The sequence below is a fragment of the Euprymna scolopes genome, chromosome 6, assembly GCF_053919585.1.
Source record: "Euprymna scolopes isolate OS-2025 chromosome 6, ASM5391958v1, whole genome shotgun sequence".
Lineage (NCBI taxonomy): Eukaryota > Metazoa > Mollusca > Cephalopoda > Sepiida > Sepiolidae > Euprymna > Euprymna scolopes.
In genome coordinates, this window is record NC_136487.1 from 111,883,822 (window position 1) to 111,905,905 (window position 22,084).

The window sequence follows — 22,084 nt, forward strand, 5'->3', positions numbered from 1 at the left end:
CAACAAATAAATTCTGTAATTGTTAATTGACATAATTTAATTCCCTTTAAAAAGTTATTTTTTTATTAGTGATAGTAACAGCATGAGAATGCTGCCAATTCAAATTTACTTAATTGATAGTTTTGCTCTCTTGCACGCAAATGCCTGCATTAAATCGTCCCTTCTGACAGGGTATGTTTTTATGTATGTGTGTATATATATATATATATATATATATATATATATATGTTTTATTAATTTTTTTACATGCATAAAAGTTATCTATAAACGTATGTTTCTTGCTAACATTGGCATGATTTTTGGCAAGGATTGAACCCATAACTACATTGTCAAATTGCATTTTACCAATGGACTACAAAGCCTTGCCTGAAAATATGTGCAGTTTTTATTGCTTAAATGTTAAGCTAATTTAATTTTTTTTAATTAACAATAGCAGCAAAATTATTAAAAATTTATGATAATTATGGAATTAATAATCCAATGTGATGAAGAAATGAAAATAAACATACCACATATTTTCAAATGTTGACTTCTATGTTTATCCTTCAAATTAGTCATCTTGAGAAAATCTTAGAATAAAGAAGAAATGTTGATGAACATATAAAACTTTTTTGTTTTCCTCATGTGTGTGTCTATGTTATCCGCAGGCAGCTGTTTTGCCATATCACAGCTCTTCGGTATGGCTAGATGTGATGCATATTTTCACGCTGGTATTCAAAATTTAAGAGAACACTTTAAGTCTCCTCTCGGCCTGCCAAGCCAACAAGACATCTAATAAAACTTGCTGATGTTTTGAATGTAAGCTTTTTAAAATTTGGCGGTTGAAACAAAAATTTTTCATTAACTTTAAAATTTAAATCTAATATTCATATTTTGTCAAATGTTGATTTATGTATTTTTTTTTTTTTTTTTTTACATAATGATATTCATCACAAATAAACTAAAGACTGACCTGATGTTCGCTCTCTTTTCTGTTTCAGCCATACATGATGCTCTTCGTGGCAACTTATCGCAAGGCCTGACTGATCACAATTCTAAAGCCTGCATTGTGTGTAATCCAGACATGGTGAGCAGTGCAAGTGATCTAGAGAACGGAGATGAGTTTTCTCCTCCTCCTTCTTCACTTGGAAAAATTAATAAAGACTCTTTGCTTGGTAAATTGTCAAGTGTAGTGAAATCTAAATCAGCAGAAATGAAGGAAAAACTCTCCAGCTACATAAAAAATGAACAAGCGGTGCCAGAAAGGTAGAATAAAACATTTCAATTTTATTTTTGTTTTACTTTTGTTAAAAAACAAATCTGTTATTTTTGTACTGAGTGGCATTTGTATCTAGTTATAATTTTTTTTTTTTTTTTTTTTTAAATTGTAAAATTTAAATTGCATTCATTGGCATAAAAATATGTAGAAAGATGCGTATGAAATTATAAATATAGATTTTTTAATGCATATAATTCTGTTTCTATAAAAATTTTAAGCATTTAATAAACCAGCCTAAGTGTCTGCTTTTTAAATTGATCTCTTCTATTTATATAATGTTTGAATTAAGTTTCAGTTTATTATTGTCTAACTAATGTGATAGACTGGAATAACATTTTTGTTTGCAAAAAAAAAAAGAAAAAAAAACTAATTCTTTGTAGATGTGTGTATAATTTAATATGAAGTTTTCAGTTCTATTTGATTGTCACCTTATTTGCATAATTAAACTTTCTTGTCCAATTCCTACATGGCACTTGGATAGTAAATTGTCGATCTGATTTTACCAAGACATTTGAGCTTAGATGAAATGAAATAAGGACCTGTGGCATAATGGATAAAGTACTTGGTAAAATTAAGTTATAACTTCAGTTATACACTCTTCTGAAGCTTGATGGTTCAATCCTCAGTGCAGGCGGCACTCAAAGTACAAGTTCAAACTACTTAAGACTTTTACCCAGTCATGGCTGACAGAACAAGAGCATGCTTCTCCCATAAATTAAATAAGATTTTGTTCAAAATTCTATGCAGATTCCCATGTTTGACAAAATACAATTGAAGAAGGTCGAAAGTTACATTGACGGAAACGTAAAAATAATATAAAAGATGAGAACAGTAATCCAAAAAATCCAAATGATTAACTGATCCTCATAAATAAATGACTGCATTAAAACCAAAGAATTTTCTCTCCCCCAAAATGTATTCATTTTCTTATGAAAATGTAATTTCTTATTTTCCTTTTTGTTTTTTAAAATCTAGAAAGTATACACTTGAATTTTGCCTAAATATAAAATCTTTCAAGAATGAAAATACTATTGACACAAATTCTATTGAAACTCCATGTTTTTTTTAATCATCATCGTGGTCATAATTGATTTAACGCCTGTTTTACATGATAGCATGTGTTGGATGGCTTTTTGAACTTGAGAGAAAGAGGATAAATACCTGGCTAGGTTATTTTTGCTGAGATGGTTGACTATTTAGCACAGATTCCAGCAGCTTACTCGTGCATAGGAGTCTGTACTGAGAGGGAGATGCGCGATTACTTGAATTCTTAAATACAGGGCATACTGATGAGATTTTCCAAAGTGTTGGGAATACTTTGTCAAAACAGAACTGAATTAAGTCATCAGATCTTGGACAAACAAAGTTTGATATCCTATTTGATAGATCAGTATAAAATGTATTTTGCTTAACATTTTGCAGTTTCATGGCATCACCAACCATCAGAAGTGTGACTGGTATCAATTAAAAAGAAAACTGGATGAATTAACAGTACTTGTACACTTGACGGCACATACATTTTTATGTATATATACTTGTATAATATATATACCTGTACAATAACTGACAATAGACATTTCATTCATTGCTTTGTACATTTTTTGATGATCGTTGATGCTATGTGTCACAAATTCATGACTAAAGATATTTTGTTTTTGTCTAGTTTTATAACTCTGTTAGTTTAGACAACAATGTTTTGTTGGCTAGAGTTTTCTGTCAAATGGTAATTGATGAACAAAAACACAAAATGCACAGTGGAGGGAGCACAAAAATGTATAAAAATGAAGGATAATTTCACAAACTAAGTGAAATATGGGATGTCTTATTGTTTTAACGACATCTGATGCATTATATGTTGGCATGAAATCGAGAGACAGTCCTTAGTTCAATATGGAAATATATTTATAGAGATGATAAAGGTGTCTTTGTGGATATGTTGATAATCTACTAGATCTTATGTTCGGCATTAGTAAAAAAAAAAAAAAAATGGATGATTTCGTTTTCAAGTTTGGTTAGCAAGCAAATCCAATTTTTTCCTTAGAGAGGTCTCTCACCCAAGATGAACACTTCTGAATCTTTTCTTCGACTGATTTATTAAAAATGTTGCACATGGTTTGCCTGGGAATACTTTACCATTCTTATTCTTTATTGTTTCGATATCTCTTTTCCGAGGGCCACACCATTTTATTCATGTGGGGAAATGAGTGTAAACCCTACATCCAGTAATTTGCTGTCTCTCACTGCAAAGGAAGGAAGAAAAAAAATATTTCTCAAAGTGGAACATCTGTTGAGATGTGGAAAATTTTGCATGGTTGCTGTTGGCTAGGTCCAAGTGTTTCTTTACAATTCACAAGATTCTTTCTGGCTAATAATGCAGGACGTTTTGGTTGCCTCTGGCTTGTATAAGCATGATAACTGCTACTATTTTTTGCCTGGCTTGAATTTTGATGCTCTTTTCATTTCTTTACATCTGGGTGGATATGCCATGTTTATTCTTGGTCTCATTCGATCATTTCCCGTCAGCATATCAATTCCATCCATGAATAATCAGTTTACACCTCTCACTTCCACCATTCCTAAAATCCATTTAGACTTTATATCAATTCACTGAATAGGTAGGAAGAAGAAAGGAATGAAAGCGAGAAGCATGCTGGTCATTCTTGTACGCCTTCTTTTTCTTGTAGTAATCGATGCAGTAGTCTCGATCATAACACATGAAATTGCAATTAAGTGTTAAGCTAAGTACATTTTATTTTCACTTATTGTGGCCTTAAAAGAGGTGAAAATAAATGAGACAACAAAGAGCTGGAGTATGTATGTACAGAAAGTACAGAAGTAATGGGTTGTCAGAGATTACTTCTTGATTGAGCATAGCAAGTCTTTGTTATCACCATTTTTCAAAGTAGCAAGAAAAGTCCATGTAATGATACAAAAGGGCAGATCACCATAATACTTGCAGATATATAAAGAGAATTAATTTTAAGTACTTCAAAAATTTTACTTTAGTAATTGATGATATTCAATTCAAATTGTTGTTAAATGTTTGTCATTATTTATTTACCATATCTGAGGTGGAAAGTCTGAGTTTACAGCTTTTGTTTTTTAATTATTTTTTTTATGACTCAAATTTTCCCTGCTGACTCTTCCATTTTTATATGTAACATGAACTCTTCTGCTGTTTAGTATTTGTAAAACATTTAAAAAATTTTATTTGTAAAACATTTTTTAATTATTTTTTAGACATGTAAGCAGTACTGATAAATTGGGGAAACGTTACAGGAACATGGCATCTGTGTTTACGATAGGAGATGATGAAGAAGGTAGGTAGATTTATAAACAAGTCCATTCCATGTGACTTTCATAAATTTTTGATCATTTGTATGTGTGTGTATGTGTGTGTATATATATATATATATATATATATATATATATATATATATATATTTTGTTTTTTTAAATAACTAGTAGAGGTACTCAACTTTGTAGAAATTAAGAGTACAATATTTTGTGCGAGTTTTTATTCTATACCAATTATCAGGACTTGTCAAAGTGCATAGGTCACTTACTTGCACTCACTATCACAGTTTGTAACCTATGTTCTCTTCAACAAAAGATTTGATGCTCTCTGAATATCAATCCCCACAATCATTGGAGATTTAGCATAAGGAATGCTAAGTCACCAGTGATTGTGGGGATTGACTATCCATTTGCCACTGTTTATGGTCTTGCCTAATGGTTTCTTTCCATGTCTTATTAGGGTACCCAGTTTTCTTTTTGCTGTCCAGTCTTAGATTTCTGTAAGTGCTGATATACCTCTTGCTTCTTTCAACATGCTTAAACCAGCAAAAACGGGGATGGCCAATTTCTCAAATAAATTGTCTGATTTAATGTTCTGGATCTGGTTTTACATTGTATGTTCACCTCATCATTGCCCTGCTATTTCTCTGAAGTCTGGCAAGTGAAACGTGGCTGAGGACCCAATGTTCACTGTCATATAACATCACACTTCTTATGCAGCTACCATAATAATAATTTTGATGGCGAAGGATGTTAGGAACTTTCTCCAATCTGTCTTGACTCTGATGGTCAAACTTAGTTTTGCAGCCACCTCCAGCAGTCAGCATATCTCCTACGTAGGAAAAGGAATCTATTATCTGTAGGGTATTCTCACCTATTTTAACTTTTGTGTAAGGAAATCTCTCAATTAGGCATCTCTAACATCTGAAATCTGCATTTGATGTGAGCCTACCATTCACTTCAGTGGCTGCATTGTATCACATTACTTTTTCTTACATATCGTACATGGATATTGACCCAAGTCCTTCAAAGATTAGAGTTTTGGGCCCCTAATCATTGTCTTTCCAGTGTTAACCATTAAACCTTTTGCCTTCATGCGTTTCTACCATGTTTCCAATCATTTTTCCAATTTGTTCATGAGTCTTGAATATCATCTTAAAATGCAGTCAGTGATGATGCACAAATTTCGAAGATCTTCAGAGTATGGAGATACTCCTTATTTACCATTACTCACAGCTTACTCTGTTCCAAAGTGCCAGTATCTATCAAGGTTCTATCTATCAGTTAAATAGAATTTGTTCTGAATACCACATTAACCTAATCTTACTCGATGTGTTTTCTTTTACTTACCATCACCTTGAAATCTATTTTTCTCAATCAATTTTTTTTTTTCTGTCTACCTTATTTCTCGATCGTAATTGTTCAGATTATAACGCAAAATTGTTCAGATTATAACGTAAAAATGCATCACAAATTGGAAGTTTTGGGGTCTAGAGTTACCTTTAAGTTGCCATTGCTGTCAGGTCCACTTTGACTCAGAGGTACTACATCTTCCAGGATCATATCTATGGGTAAAATAGAAGTTGTAAATTATGGGCTATTTATTTACCAAATCCACGCCTACAAAGCAAATTAATCTATGAACTATTTGTCTAAAAAATAGTTTATTAAATATTTGAAAATATTAAGAACTTGAAACAAAAACTTGTACCAGAAAAAGTGGATTTTTTTGTTTCATTAATATGCTAAAAGCCACTCTAGATTAACGGTTAATGAGATTTTCAATTGGATGATAGAACAGTACGATAAAAGTTTTGAAAACTATGATTTACAGGATAACTCTACCAATATTTGTTGACATTGAATTTGAAAATGACCATGTTGTAATTTGTAGGGAAACATTCCTGTGGTAATATGTTCCACACATAAGTTCTTAAAAAGTAAATTTACTCATGTTAGGTACACAAAGTAAAAAAGCAGTTTTTTGCAGTGTTGGTAGAAAGATGAGTTCTTGCTGAGAAGGTTTTATTGTGTGTGTAGAGGGGGGGGCTTGGTGCTTAGTTGAGCATCTGCTATGGAAATCCTGATGGAGTAAGGGATTCAGCATTAAAACAACCAAAGTGAATGCCTGATTCCCAAATCACTCTCCCCATATTTCAAATGAAATTTCTATTTTTAATTGTCGTCTGTCAAATTGTTTTTCATGTTTCCATTGTATTTTCTTTGTCTTTTTCAGAAGAAAGCACAGATGATGAGCAAAAGGAGGTTGTGAAAATCGACACATGGTTGCACAAGTCGGACATTAACTACTCATGCTTGTGTAAGGAGGTGCAAGACAACGGTTACATGTATCCCAGGTTCAGTGCACTTGCTTTCTTCACTAATGACACCGTTATTTACTTAAGCCTTCCTTTAGGGAAGAATGAAAAAAACTGCAGACTTCTGTCCTCTGTTGTCTGTTTGTGTTTTTTTTTTTTTGTTGCTCATTTGTGTGCATCGCCGCATTCTTGTATTTGTATTCTTTAGAACCAGTTACAAATAAGCCAGTGTTTTTGTTTGACCAATGTAGTAGGTTCATACCCTCCCCCTCATTTCCAAAATTGTCCTGCATGTTCATTTCTTTATCCTCAACTACTTGTACTTATCCGGCGTTGTCCGGGAGCCTTTTACTTTCATATGTGTTTTGCTCAATGACACCACCTTTTTTCTTTTCTTTTAATTAATTTTTGTGTGAGAAAATATTTACATCTTTCAAAAGATAATTCAGTTGAATCATTATGCATCAGTAATTAAATGAAATTGTTGTAAAGCTGTAACTAAAATCGAGTAAAATTAGGTTTCTTGTCTAAAAACATCAAACCAGCAAAACCGTTTACGTTATCAGCATGCTTATAGAGGGAGTGAGTAAAGATTTATAGGACAAATTTGGGGGAGAGGAAATTGACTTTGGTCAGGTGTGCGAGGAAAGGAGAGCATTTCTTTGTTTTTTAATAAGAAAGTCAACACTAATGCTCAAAGCCACTTGAGGATCAGGGTTAATGAGTGTATGGTGGTCACCAAGACAACAGTGTAGTGAATGTTAGTGGTGGAAATTGGGTAGGATTAGATTATTTAAAAGGATGACTCAACAAGAACTTGTTTACATTGGACTTGAAGACAACCATGTTGTAGTTGGCTGGAAAGAAGGCCAGCGGAACAGTTCCACAAGCAGGCAGTTCTAGGAAAGAAACTTTCTTCATGGAATTTGTGTTTAGATTTAGGCATAGATAGAGAGTGGGGAAAATTGTTGGTAGTGGTTTCAGCTAGACGAGTGTTTTTTTGTGAAAGTTTGGCAAGGATTGAAGCTCAGATGAGCACTTGCTATGAAAATGATGATAGAGCAGAGAGAGGCTCACAAAGAGAAAAGGGCATCACATACTTGGTTTCAGAGCTGGTTTTGAACTCTGTCAAAGCAGAATAAGACGCTTCGAGCAGCTCCTGTCCAAATGTGGCAATAGTACTCCTTTTTAGAATGTATCTGGCAAGTAGAGGATTGCGTCAAGAGTGAGATACTTTCTGGAGCGGTAAAATGACACCATTTTCCAGCAATTTTGGCAAAAGATTTGATGTGAGTCTTTCATTTCAGATGAGGAATGGATGTCAGACTTGGAAGCTTGTCAAAGCAGGGAGCTTCTTTGAGGAGCGATTTATGTCAATCGGAGCCAAGTGGGGATAAGAGCGTTTATGGTGAAAAGATAGAAGCTTGGTTTTGGATGTTGGATTGCTTGGATTAAATCAAAATGCTTTCTGAGAGATTTAATTTCTTAATTATAATATCAACATGCAGACTCATAGAGAGCAAGTGAAGACTTGTGTGACAAATTTGAAGCAGGGGAAACTTTCTTTGGTCAGGTGTGCTGGGGAGAAGAGCATTTAAGAAATTGAAATGTATTCTGGAGGATTTAATTTAATTATTTTTCAAATTTGTTTTGTGTACTGTGTTGCATTTTTTATTCCAATGAATATTCGATTAATTTAAAAAAATATTTCACATTAAATTTTACATTGATGTGTATAGTTGTTTATAGTTTTTTTAAGACATAATTTCTCCCCAATTTTGATAAATAGTTTGTAGGTAAACCAATAAATTTTTTTCTCTTGAAGTTTTATGTAAATTCTAACAACGTGTGTATTGATGTATTTTTATTCTCTATTAGAAGCAACGTGATCCATTAGGTCACCCTTTGATCTTAGGTTAAATTGTTTGAATCAGAAAAAAATTAGTTAAAAAATACAAATTTCAAAATTACCCTCTTTCTACTTGCTATATATATATATATATATATATATATATATATATATATATATATCTCGCTCTCTTCTCTAATTAACTAGCGCTACCAGATCAGGCTGTCTGAAGATATGAGCTCCTGACCTAAAATATAACAATAAACGTTATTGTTTTTTCATTTCCCTTTCCAATACTCAATTATGTGCTCCAAAGTTTAAAACAAAAACAATAATTTTGTGAAGAAACCTGTGATGTGAAATTCTGCTAAATAACCGCTTTTCATTAAGATGAAGCGATCAATAATTATATTTTTAGTAAAAAACATTGGTGCCATCCATCCTTCATAAATGTATCAGTAACTCTAAGAAAATATCCAGAAAACAGTTTTGGTTGTGGGTATAGAAAACCTACAATATCTATATCTCCTAATAGATGTATATGAAATGTAAAATTGTCAGCAAACATGTAGCAAAAGCTACATGTCATCACTGGTTTCTAAGTTCCATGTTTTTTGTTTTTTTTAAATTTCTAATATCAGTATGCATAGTTGCTTTAGCATTATTTTACACTCATTGCATGTGCAACATTGCCTCCATTGTCTCGATCTGTTTGTATCTCTTGATGTGAGGATTTAATAAACTTCTTTTACTCAACATTCATCATTCCAATTTTCTATTGATAAAAAAACAACTTTGAGTTTTGATAGTGAAATATTGCAACACCTATGAGTCGTCATCATGCAAAAGCAATATCATTCGAAAACAAAACCTTATTTTCGTAAACTGATCTTAAACTTTTGTTTATGACTGCATTGGGGGGGGGGGGTCATGAGTATTTTATTTTAGGGAGGAGATTATAAAATGTTAACTTAATTTTTATTTTTCATACAAAATCTTGATCTGTTCAAATATATTGTTTTATTTTTTCTTAAAAATTCAACATGGCGATGTTAACATTAAACTTGATAAAAGTCTAAAACCGCATTAAAAAGATGTGAAATTGATAGAATTGATGCCCTTCATTAACCCAAACACTAGCTCTGGCTTGATGTGTTGTCACTTCAAACTTAGTTGTTGTATTCATGATTTTGTTGGTTTTTTTTTTTTCAAAAGGCTCCAATGGTATTGATTCCATATTTAAGTTTTGCAGTGTCATATTATTATGCTTTTATCATGTTGAATTCAGGACTGTAACGTGAACATTTACTAAAATTTTTAATGTGCATGCAGAAAATTAAGAACATGGTCTTAGAAAAAAATAGTTTTTATAACTAGATATTTATTTTTATTGGTATTTATTTTTGTACTGGTATTTTTTTTTTTTGTTTGTTTGTTTGTTTTTTTTTTTTCAATTTTCTTTTTCACTTATTTTAAAAATTACTTTTCTTTCATTATTTTTACGTGGAACTTTTGAACCCTAATTTTAGAATCTTCAGACCATTGCAAAATAGCACTTGACCCAGTTGTCACTTCTTCATTTTAAAACAGTTAAAATTAAATTTTGAAAAATACATTTTTGTGTCTGCTCACATATCACATTTAGAGACCGCAAAGGTCAAATCTTTTTAACTTTGACCCCTTGGTAACCAAATTTTCTGCCAAAAACCGATTAAAAAGCTTGCCCTCTGTCTGAATACACTTCATGTAAAATTTCAAATGTTTAGACCAAAAATTGGCTGAGTAATTTGGTAGAGACTGCAAAGGTCAATTTTTCTTTTTAAACTTTGACCCCAATTTTGACCTCTTAACATTTATTATTTTGGGCTCAAATCAAATTAAAGTTTGATCCATGTCCAAGTACCTACATCTAAAATTTCAAGTGTTTAGACCCAAAATTGGCAGAGGAGTTTGGCAGAGTTTTCAAAGATCAAATTGTTGAACTTTGACCCCTTGACAATCAAATTTCTGGCTGAAAACCAATTAAAAAAGATTTTCCAAAATTTCAATTTATGTCAAATCTCGAGTTTGTAGGCTGAAAATTGACAGACACACACACACAATTTCACTTTTATAGATATAGATTTTTTATATATAATGGCTTGAATTAAAGTTTAAAATGCAAAAGTCAAGTATCATACTTCAGTTTTACTCTAAATAGAAACATTCATTTTGAATGCGCCCTTGTCATATCAAAGAACCTACTGTTGATTTTATATTTCTGGCCTTTCGGCTTGTGTGGTGATAAAACTTCTCAAATGCATTTTGTAAAGTGTTAACTTTGGTCAAAATCACTTATTCCTTCTTTCATTGGGTTATTTTGATCATTGATACTTATCAGATACATTCCGATAGAAAACCTAAGAACAGTACCTTTGTGTGAAATTTCATAAAAATCAGCCCAGCCGTTTTCAAGTCCATAAGGAATGAACTCACACACGCACACACAAAATTCCTTTTATATAATAGTAGAGATAGATTATAATAGCCTACACAATGTTCATCTTGCAGTCCCAATGAGATGTACTAATGCTGATTAACTTGCGTTAGTTTTTATTTACAATGCCTCCCCACGGGACAGTTAGACACCAGGGTCGTTTTTTAACGTGGAGAAAAGGAACAAAAATAAAAATTGTCTCAGTTGTGAAGGATTTCTCCTCCACTGAGAGAGAACAAGAAATTGAAGTGCAGCATCTGAAGAACAGATACTACACTTTGAGATATTAAATCTTTTATTCAGGCAAAAATAAACATGAACAAAAAACTTAGGCACAAGGCCAACTCAAAAGGGGTGAAAATGGGGGTCGTTGGTCATCCTTGTCACTCTAGAACTAAACAAAAGTTTCTCTTAGCTAAAAATCTTCTTCCACCATAATACCACATTTGCTCTTTCATACTTAACACCCAATTTTTAAAACATTTTTTATTAACGTGTAAAAACAAAAAAGATAACAATAATGGTAATACAATAATTCATTTGTGTCAACGGTGGGAGGAAGAAAAATACAAGCAGTGGTTAGTAGGATCCTCTCAACCCCATCTAGTTGATAGACTGCCCATCCCACTTTGGTTTGTAAAGGAACCTCAGCTCTTGCAGGACAGTCTACTCTTTGATCTTGACCCAAAGGTATTAAAAGCTGTTCTAATGTTTATACAAGTTTGTTTCTATAAATCTTTACTTTTTAATTTTGAAAAAAAATTGTTTTAATTTCATTTTATCAATATATTTGAACTTAATAAAATGACATAGAAATATATATGAAAAATCACACATTTCATTTTACAACTTCTGACAATGATTTTGAAGCTAACAAAAATGTATTTTTAGCAGAATGAAATGAGTTTTCTCAAGAATCATGACTTCATTATATGAAGACCTGAAAGAATCTTATCTTTAAACTTTGACTATTAAAACATGAAAATTCTAACCATTTTGTAGATGTTGCATCACTAATAAACAACATCAGGACTTTTTAATGTCTTCTTCCTGATATGATTATTCCTTAAGAATTTTCTTTTTTTTTCTTTCTTTCTTTTGCAATATTTGTGATAATTTTTTCTGTTTTTTCCCCAGCTATATCCTGGTGACTGATACTCATATGTTTGTTCTGCGAGAGATTCCCAAACAAAAAGGTATGGCTTATATCCAGGCTCGTCGGGCACTCAAAAGTATCTTGAAGATTACTTCCAAAAAGAAATGTCCAGACTTTATCTCATTCCGATATGGTTACAGCAATGAGATGGGTTATTATGTGACTGATATGGATCGCTTTATCATTTCTAAAGCAACAGAGGCAACGACATACATTAAAGAAGCCGTCTTAAAAGTTCTTTCCACTCAAGATGGCTGACATGATGGGCATGACTTGATGGACATGAAAAAAATGAAAGCGAATAAAAAAAACTTTTTTTTTTGGTTTTTATGGAATTGAAAATCAAAATGGATTTCGATTTCTTCCTTGGAAATATTTATTTATTACATTTTTTTTTTAATTATTATTTTAGATCTGTACATAGGTCTTCAGTCCAAGATAAATTTCTATCCCGAGAAAAAGAAATTCCCATACTTCTTATCTAATGCAAAGCAAGCAAAGAGGACACTCGATGGAGAAAAGTCATATTTTGAATTTTTTAAAAACTTGTTTTTAACGTGGTTCTACATCCTCTCCTTTTTGTGAATATTTCCTTTTTTTTTGTTCACTTTTTGCTGGCTTACTTCCTCTATGTTCTTTTGATTTTACTTTGTTTTGTTCTTTTTTCACCCTACGTACTCATTATCTCTTTTTCAGTACTCCAACCCCTATCTCTCTATTTTCTACTCTTTTTTTGAAACCAGAAAAAGTTACCAAACTCCTCTTACCGACTTCATCCATCCATTTTTTTTATTTCATTAAAAATGCTTTATAAATAAAATAAAGTTCTGACATTTTTTTTTTTAAACTAAACAATAATTAAAATTTTTTAAAACTAATTGACATACACTATAAAAGGTTTTTTGTTTATATTCACACACACACAAAAAAAAAACACACGTACACATACTAAAACATACACACACAGAGACTTGTATAAAGCTGTAAATAAACTGGCTTTTTGTCTATCAGAAACGCGTGTATGCACAAGCAAAATATACATTACTACTGCCTTGCACATTAAAGTCTTGCATATAAACATTCAAATGTAAAGGGTGGTACATGCACTCACACTTTTAAATATACACAACTACATACAGAATTCTATATGCCATATTTATGAATACACATTCAAATACACATGCACGTTTTTAATGAGTTAAATACATAACATATAAGCATCCAGGTGATAATTTAACAAATAAAACTTACAAATGTGATTTAAATTCTTGCTTTGTAAAATAATCATTAGAAGAAATTGTGTAAATATAGAATAACAAAAATGCTTAAATAGTTCAAATGAATCTTAATTAAAATCTAAATTAATTTTCTTTTTTTTTTTTTTGACAATTATCTGTATACTAGCAGGGGTACCCAGTGTTGCCCAGGTGTGTGTGTTTGTGTAAATCAAAACAAAATGGAAAATAAAGAATAAGCGAATGCAATAACCCTGTTTAGATATTATAACATTTTTTTTTAATCGGAAAAACAAAACGACAAAAAAAACAGCAAATATGGTGCAAAATAAAGAATAAGCAAACGAAAAAGAAATGGCATAAACAAGCCTGTTTAAATGTTAAAATTTCTTTAAAAAATGGGGAAAAACAAAAAAAAAAACAGTGAACGTGATGGAAAAAAAAAACGAATGTAAAAATGGCATAAATAACCCTGTTTCAATATTAAAACTTTAAAAATCAAAAAACTATATATCTGATATCTAGGCTTGAATGTGCAATCTTAAGATAACAACGCTGCCACTATAACGACTGGTCTATGATTGCATGAGCGAAGTTAGTTTGGTTTATTTTTAAATTTAAACTAATTCAAGAAAGACCGTTTTTTGTGCATGCGTGTTTGGCTAAATTATCATGAAGGAACAATTTTTTGCTGCCCCTCCCTGTAGAAAAGTGCCCAGTTGAGGGTGAAAGAATTGATGTTTTTAGCCAATTTTTTTATATTTGTTGTCCGAAAGGTCAAGCTTCAAAACGATACTGATTTCATGAAAATCCATCACCTCTGTGGAAAGTTTTAGGCAGACATACAAACATACATACATTTAAACAGATTTTTGCCCTTTATATTATAAATGCTAAAATTTCATATAAAAAACAAAATAACATATTTTTCATTTTCAAAAGGTTTTTTAAGTATTCTTCTAATGAATTCTGTTTAATATTTGTGTCGCTAAAATGAAAACCTAATCACCATCTCACATCATATTGTTTATGTCTCTGATTCTTATTTTAATAATTTCTTTATGAAAACACAAAAGACAGTAAATAATACAATAAAATGCAATCCAAGTTGGATGTATGAAGAACAGACTCTTTTGTCTGATGAAACTTACATAAAGCAAATTTATCTTTCTTACACAAAAACATTAAATTCATTTGACCAAGGAAATATCTATAGCAGGTCTCGTGCCACGCCTGCAACTAGGATCCATGGTTAAGGAGGAGGAGCATGTAGGAATCTCTCAAATAACAATTATTGAGAATATTTTTAAAGGACTTTTCCAGCCCCCTCCCCCAAAGGCACTTTAGATGGGGACAAAATTTCTTTAGTTTAGACATGTTTCTTCTTCACTAACTGTTGTGATCCGCAAGAAAGATACAATTCGTGGAAACAGAATATATCGAACAGAAAAAGTAAATACAACAAATGAAGAGTATGAGTATACATCAGTCCGACTGCCACGAGTGTTAGACTCAAGCATAACCTGTGCTAACACCGAAAGACATTCTCCCAATCTTGATAAATGGAATAGTTCATTATTATCTATGGGGTTGACGTACCACCATACTAACAGAGGAAAGAAAAAGTGAAGAACAGATACTACTCTTTGTGCCTAGACCGAGTCTGGTAATTAGTCCGCAACTTTACGCATTGTTGCTATGAATCTTTGTTGACCATTATTGACTTGTGTCAGAATTCAAATTTCCAAAGAGCAAAAATAACTAAATGCACAACAATCACTTCATTCACCATTTGGATATGATTGCAGAAATAATGAGTCATTTTATTATTTTCTCTGATTAAAAGCAAAAAAAAAAAAAATTCAATAACAAGTTTGACATTTAACAAAATCGTTTATCACTAGAAACTAAAAACACTAAAATAAAAAATGAATCTCAGAGAAAGGTTTTTGTTGATTTTTTACAATTTTTCTTGCGTGCTTTCTTTTGTGTGTAACAAGTGTTTGTTTTTGTTTTACAGATGAAGAAAATCCTTATTTTACTAAGATACAGTACTCAAATAATTAATAACCTTAGCTGCATGGTTGCCAGGCCTTTTATAGGTATTGCCTTGATATAACCACATTTACTCATATCTTTGTATTATCAACATGCATAAAAGATATTTTAGTTGTATTGAAACATATTTTTCTTCCAGTTGTTCTCTTCACTTTCAAGTTGGTCAAATGATGGCATCGATTTCTATAAAGTGACAGCTTCATTATTGCTATAAAACACATTTCAAAACAAAATGAGCAATCCTGCTACTATCACTATTTGGTTCTTTTTGATTTAATTTGAAAACTAATAAATTGTAATATAATTGTTAAGACATTTTAACAAGAAGAATGCTTACATGTTTATAATCCTTATTACATTGTAAAACTATTATTCTAATGTAGAAGTAAAGAGAATTATTTTTCCATCTAATGTTGGAATATAACAGTACTGATTCAGGAGAGGTGTGGTTGGAATTGTGCAATGCTTGCTTCACAATTACATGCACAACAAACCTTACAGGGGCTATCCATTGTCTCTAAAGACATGAACAGAGGCAATGTGTGTACAGATCTAAGGATGTAAATTTGATTTTAGATTTTCAATTTGAAAAAAATGTCCGCTTTTTCTAAATGCTCATAAAGACAATAAGAAATATTAGAGCGGCTAAATCTACATTATGAACTGAAAGAGAGAGAGATGGTTGTGTTATTCAATTAATTATAATTACAGCTAATTAGGACATAATTGTTTTTAAAGATAATTCAATCCCAGAACTAAAGTATGTTTTACCATGTATTCTGTGTTATTACAGTATATAGGAAAAAGCTTTAGGGAAACAAACGTTTATTATTTTATTTTTATTTTATTTTATTTTTAGTACAATGAAATGCATAAGTACGTAGTTATTCAGTGCACTTGACCTTTTTATAAGTTTACTTTTACTTCCTTTTGCAAACATCCAAAAAACCAAACTCACCGACCCATTGTGTTCATGACTGTATTGCATATGCACAATTTATGCAACTTATGCATCATTAAATCTATCCATATGTAATTATAAAATGTAACACACATTTTATATTTCTGAATTAAAATAAAATTTTTATAAAGAGGGTCAATAATACCTGTGCCCACACACACATTTTTATAGAATATTTTATAGCTTAGAAGGAATTTGCTTTTACTTGAATCGATTTCAATTTTACTTTTTTTATAAAACTAGCAGAATCTCATGGAAATTCCATGTCACATTCTCAATCATTCTGTATAATTTCCTTTTGAAATAAATGACTGTCAGAGTTAGCACTAAATTACTCTTCTTCCATAAAAATAAATAATTGTCTATATCATTTAAGCATTCTTTAAATAAAACGAATGTCTCTTTTTTATTAAAACTTGTGACAATCTAATTCATTTTAAATATCTTTGTCTTACTATAAAATAATTATCAGCAAAATAGTTTATTAATATATATATATATATATATATAATATTGGGTAAAATGAATAATTTTCAAAATTTATTTATTGAAAATTGTACTGGTTTAGTCGATAGATTTTGGAACAAATCATTTTTACTTTGGTAAAGTTGGATTTACTAATCAACCAATGTTCTTTTTTTGTTTTATGACAATGAACATGAAATGCCTTAGCATGTTATTATATAGATAAACATGGATGTATTTGTGCGCACATGTGTTATTTATTTTTAAATATATTGGTAACTTTAACTGGTTTCATATTTTGATTATTTTCTTTTAAAAAAATCTGTTACATTAAAAACATTTGTTTTTGTTTAAAATGCAAAAATATTAATAACTTTAATAGGAATAAAAATGATTTTATTTCGATTATTTTATTTTCATTTTTTTCTAAATGTTATGTTAGTATTGATTCATGTTAAAATGGTTATGTAAACAACCTTTATGATCTGTGGGTGCTACCCTTTTAAACCATTTTTTTTTTTCCACATGTTCCCTTGTCAACTTCAAAGATTTCAGTCATCCCTCACTTCCATCTCCTTTAGAATTTTTGTAAAAAATATGTCCGTTATTTGTTTGTTACATACAATTTAAGTTTGCTTACATTCTCGGTGGCACCAACAATACTAGTAAACTTAACGTGTTCAGAATTTTTGAGGTGAGAATTGATAATTTGAAATTTTGGACTATTCTCATCTTGTTTGTTATTTCCACAACCTTTTTGGCTAATTTTAACCTCTGACTTTCTTCAGCCAGCTGCACGGACATTTGACACAATTAAGTGTTGGGTAACATCCAGTTTTAAGTGACAGTTTTCTGGTAGTTAATCATTCAATCCTTACTACAGCCGGTAATAAAAATAAAACGTACTTGGCCATGTTAACGAAACAAAACCAATCTACCTCCCTCTTCCCCCATGCACTATATGGAATTTCGAATTGAACTATTAAATTTATGGAAACAGGTTGTTTTATTTTGTCGGCCATGATCAGGTAGAAGTGTTGAGTAATTTTTAATTTATTCTGTAGTGAAGATTGAACCTTCAACCTTTGGAAGATTGTCACTTAGAACTGATTATCATGCAACATCATTTTTTTATGAACCCATGGTTCATGTAGACAATTGTAATGTGAATTTTGGGAGTTTTAAGCATAATGTTACTTTGAGAGATGCAGTATAAATAATACAGCATGACGGATAAAATAATGGAATCTGTTTAAAATTTCTGTCTTTGAAAATAATGCACATGAAAAATGGTCGGAAGTTATATTGGCCGAAATGTGAAAATAACAACCAAGATGAGAATCGTAATACAAAAATCCAAATAAAGTTAATTGTAGTTAGTTTTTTTTTTTTTTTTTTTTTTTAAATTATAACTGTTTTATGTTAATTGTTCAAGAAAATATGTAATAGTGGAATTTGAAAAGATTGAGAGAATTTTTTTTTCTTTTATTAATAACAACTATTCAATCTGACAAGCTTTTCTACAAAAAATCTTTTAGTTGGGAGTGAAGGAATTTTTAAAATTCAGTGGTTAAATGTTGAGGTAATTGACAATTTGCGAAATTAAGTCGACTTCAATGAACATCATGGACAAAATGTGTTGTCTTTCCTGGTCAATTTTTTTACCAAATCCTTTCCTATTTTATTATTTTTTTTTTCTTTACAACCACGATCAGTTGCCATTTTCTTACACGTCATTTGTTCATCTTTGAACAAAACTTCTTCACCTCAACAGACGTTTGTGCCTCGTTAGAAATGCTTTCTGCTTGATTTTCTGAAGAAAAATCGATAACAGAAAAATTGTTAAAAAAACATTAAGATATGTCCCTCAATCTGCATATTTTTATGATGAAAATGTTTTTTGAAATTGGAACGTTATTGATTGACTGACCGATTGACTAAAGATGTGTGGACAAATCCTAATAAAAAAAAAGCTGTACAGAAAAACATTTCTGTTCATTAAACTGTGATGTATATAATTAATTAAAAACAAAAGAAACTTAATGACCTGTATTAATCTTGATGTACATAAAACTATTCAAATGTAAATACTCAGCGTTGATTCTTTGCCGGATGGTAATTATTTCTAAGAAATTCTGTACAGTTGATTTAAAAGAATAAATTAATAATGGCTCAAAATCCAAAATTTAACAAATGCAGACAGACTTTTTATTTTAAATTATAGATTATTTGATTCTAATGACTTATCTAATTTTTCTTTATTTCAATTAAAAATATTTTATGCAATTAATTGTGGCAGAGAAATTTGCTGACTACGTTTCTTAAAGGTTTTTCAAATCTGTTCAGCTGAGCTAAAAATAAAGCATTTATTGCACAACTTTCAAGTTTTTCTTGTTCATAACCAAGAAAAAAAATAATCCTATTGTAAATGGTTTTAAATCTCTTCTTTGCAGATGGATTATTTCTGGAAAAATATTTTAAAATCAAATCTGTTACAATTTAGGATTTTTATGTTTTTTTTTTGTTTTTGTTTTTAATTTAAACAAAAATTGCAGGTACTTTGAAAAAAATTATTTTCTTTAAAAAGAAAATCTAATTTTTCTTTTTAGTGTTATGTGTTTCATTGGGAATGACAAAATAGTTATGCAACAGAAGAAAAAAATGAAGAGTTATGATTCTCGGACTCTCACATGCACAAATGGATTGAGAACTCTTTTTCAAGACCCATGACCGGTCACGGGACATAAGTAACTCATGCTTCTTTCAAGTGCTTGGAGATTTAAAAAAATAAAAAAAATTGGGGTTTAGGATCCAATCTCACATTCTTTTACTTCATTTTTTTTTTTTCTCTTTCAAAAATATGAGTTTTAAAAATTTTTTAAATGAATACACTTTTTCACAGGTTTTTATTTTAATTGACAAAAAAAAAATCTAGATTTGAGATTACGTTGCATTAGTGAGATGCTGTTTGGTCCATCTTTCAGATAGACTCAAGAACTTGTGAATATGCCATACACTGGATAAAATATTTCTTGTCGTCTCACCACGTTTTGGCTAACTAATCTTTTGACTAGCTTTGAGTAAGGTTGAAACCACTACCATCCATAGTTATTGTTCTCGTCTCACGACGGTGAGACGACCACAACAATTATGAAAGGCAGTAATTACTGAGGATACAGTTAAGAGATTCAGCATTAACCATCTGATGAAGACCAGATGAATAGTTGACTGAAATGTGAAACAACTATGAACTATGAATTATAGTGCTGAAAAAGCTCCAACCAGAACTTGCCCCCATACTTACAAAACTGTTTAAGCGTTGCCTTAAGGAGAAGTGCTTCCCAACATCCTGGAAAACCTCATCAGTATGCCCTGTATTTAAGAATTCAGGTGATAAGTCATCTCCCTCTCAGTACAGACCAATAAGTCTCCTCTGTGTCATGAGTAAGTTGCTGGAATCCATATTAAATAGAGAAGTAGTCAACCACCTCAGCAGAAATAACCTTCTTAGTGACATGCAATATGGTTTCCGTTCTGCCAAATCTATAGCAGATGTGCTAACGGTTATATCTCATAGGATTGATGAATCTCTTGACAAAGGCTTCCTTTCTAGGGCAATTGCTTTTGACATATCAAAGGCCTTCGATAAGGTATGGCATAAGAGCCTACTTCACACGATTTCCAGCTACGGTATAACTGGAAATGTTTTCTCAATCATTAAATCATTTTTTTCTGATAGGCTCATAAGAGTAGTGGTTGATGGGCAGAAATCAGAGGCCATCAGTAGTAATATCCTGGGCCCAACTCTCTTCCTGATCTACATCAATGATCTCCCAAAACACATACTTAAATCATTCGTTGACATCTATGCTGATGACACAACCATCTATGGCAACACATCAAAGGCCGTAAATGATAAAGTTCTCTCTCCTCTGATCTTGAGCGCGTGGTAGAGTGGGGGAAGAGGTGGCTGGTTACTTTTAATGCATCTAAAACCAAGCTCCTATCTTTACATCATCAAGGCTCTGATCCCCATCTGGCATGGCTCTGGTCTTGGGGAAGCTCCATGTTTTCATAAGCTTCTAGGCTTGACCTTTTACTCCTGACCTGAAATGAAACACGTAAATCAAGTCAGTTGCCAAGGTCGCCGGAAAAATGGTAGGATCCTTCTACCGCTCCAGAAGATATCTCACTGCTGATGCAATTCTCTATCTATATAAAAGCCAAGTATGTCCAAGGATGGAGTACTGCTGCCATATCTGGGCAGGAGCTGCTAAAAACAGCCTATCCTGCCTTGACAGAGTACAAAATAGACTTCATGGCTTAGTGGGGATGCCCTTTTCTCTTCCCTGCAACCTCTCTCCCACAGCAGAGACATTGCGAGTCTTTCTTTGCTTTATTGTTATTTCCATGGCAAGTGCTCATCTGAGCTCCAATCTCTGCTCCTCCCTCGCCAAACTTTCACGATAAACACCCATCTAGCTGAAACCACTGTCAAAAATTTTCCACACTCTTTATCTGTGCCTAAACCAAAAAGTAGATTCCATGAACAAAGCTTCTTTCTTAGAAGTGCATGCCTGTGGAACTTTGTTCCGTTTGCCTGTTTTCCACCTGACTACAACCTGGATGTCTTCAAGTCCAACATAAACAAATTCCTGATGAACCGCTCCCTTAAGACACCTTATCAAATCTCCAATACTAACATACTGTACACGCAATAACCCTTATCCCCGAGTGGCTTTTGGGCCTTGATAAGTGGGGACTACCTTGTTAAAAAAAAAAAAAACAGTCTGCAAATAAATAAACATACAAATTCTAATAATAAAATAATATACCATTCGGTACAAACCCGACAATGGAAAACCAGATCAGAACGTAAAACTTATAAGACCAAAAAATCCAACCTTGATCGCCTTTCAGGGCGTCTGATGTAATGGATAGAGATGTCTATGGTTTCAGGTAAGCATTAGATGGCCAAAACATGGTGAGATGACAACTATGGAAGGCAGTA

At 31.7% G+C, this 22,084-nt stretch overlaps 1 protein-coding gene across 1 annotated transcript in view; it reads left to right on the top strand.

Annotated features, from left to right (window-relative positions):
- Nucleotides 1–12,626, top strand: part of LOC145277874 (TBC1 domain family member 23-like) — a 115,621-nt gene extending 102,995 nt beyond the window's left edge. Inside the window, exons 13-16 of the mRNA XM_080129863.1 lie at nt 981–1,245; nt 4,499–4,578; nt 6,792–6,912; nt 12,336–12,626. Coding sequence (XP_079985989.1) covers nt 981–1,245; nt 4,499–4,578; nt 6,792–6,912; nt 12,336–12,612 — 743 coding nt within the window. The 3' untranslated portion in view covers nt 12,613–12,626. The remainder of the gene's footprint in view (nt 1–980; nt 1,246–4,498; nt 4,579–6,791; nt 6,913–12,335) is intronic.
- The last annotated feature ends 9,458 nt before the right edge of the window (nt 12,627–22,084 follow it).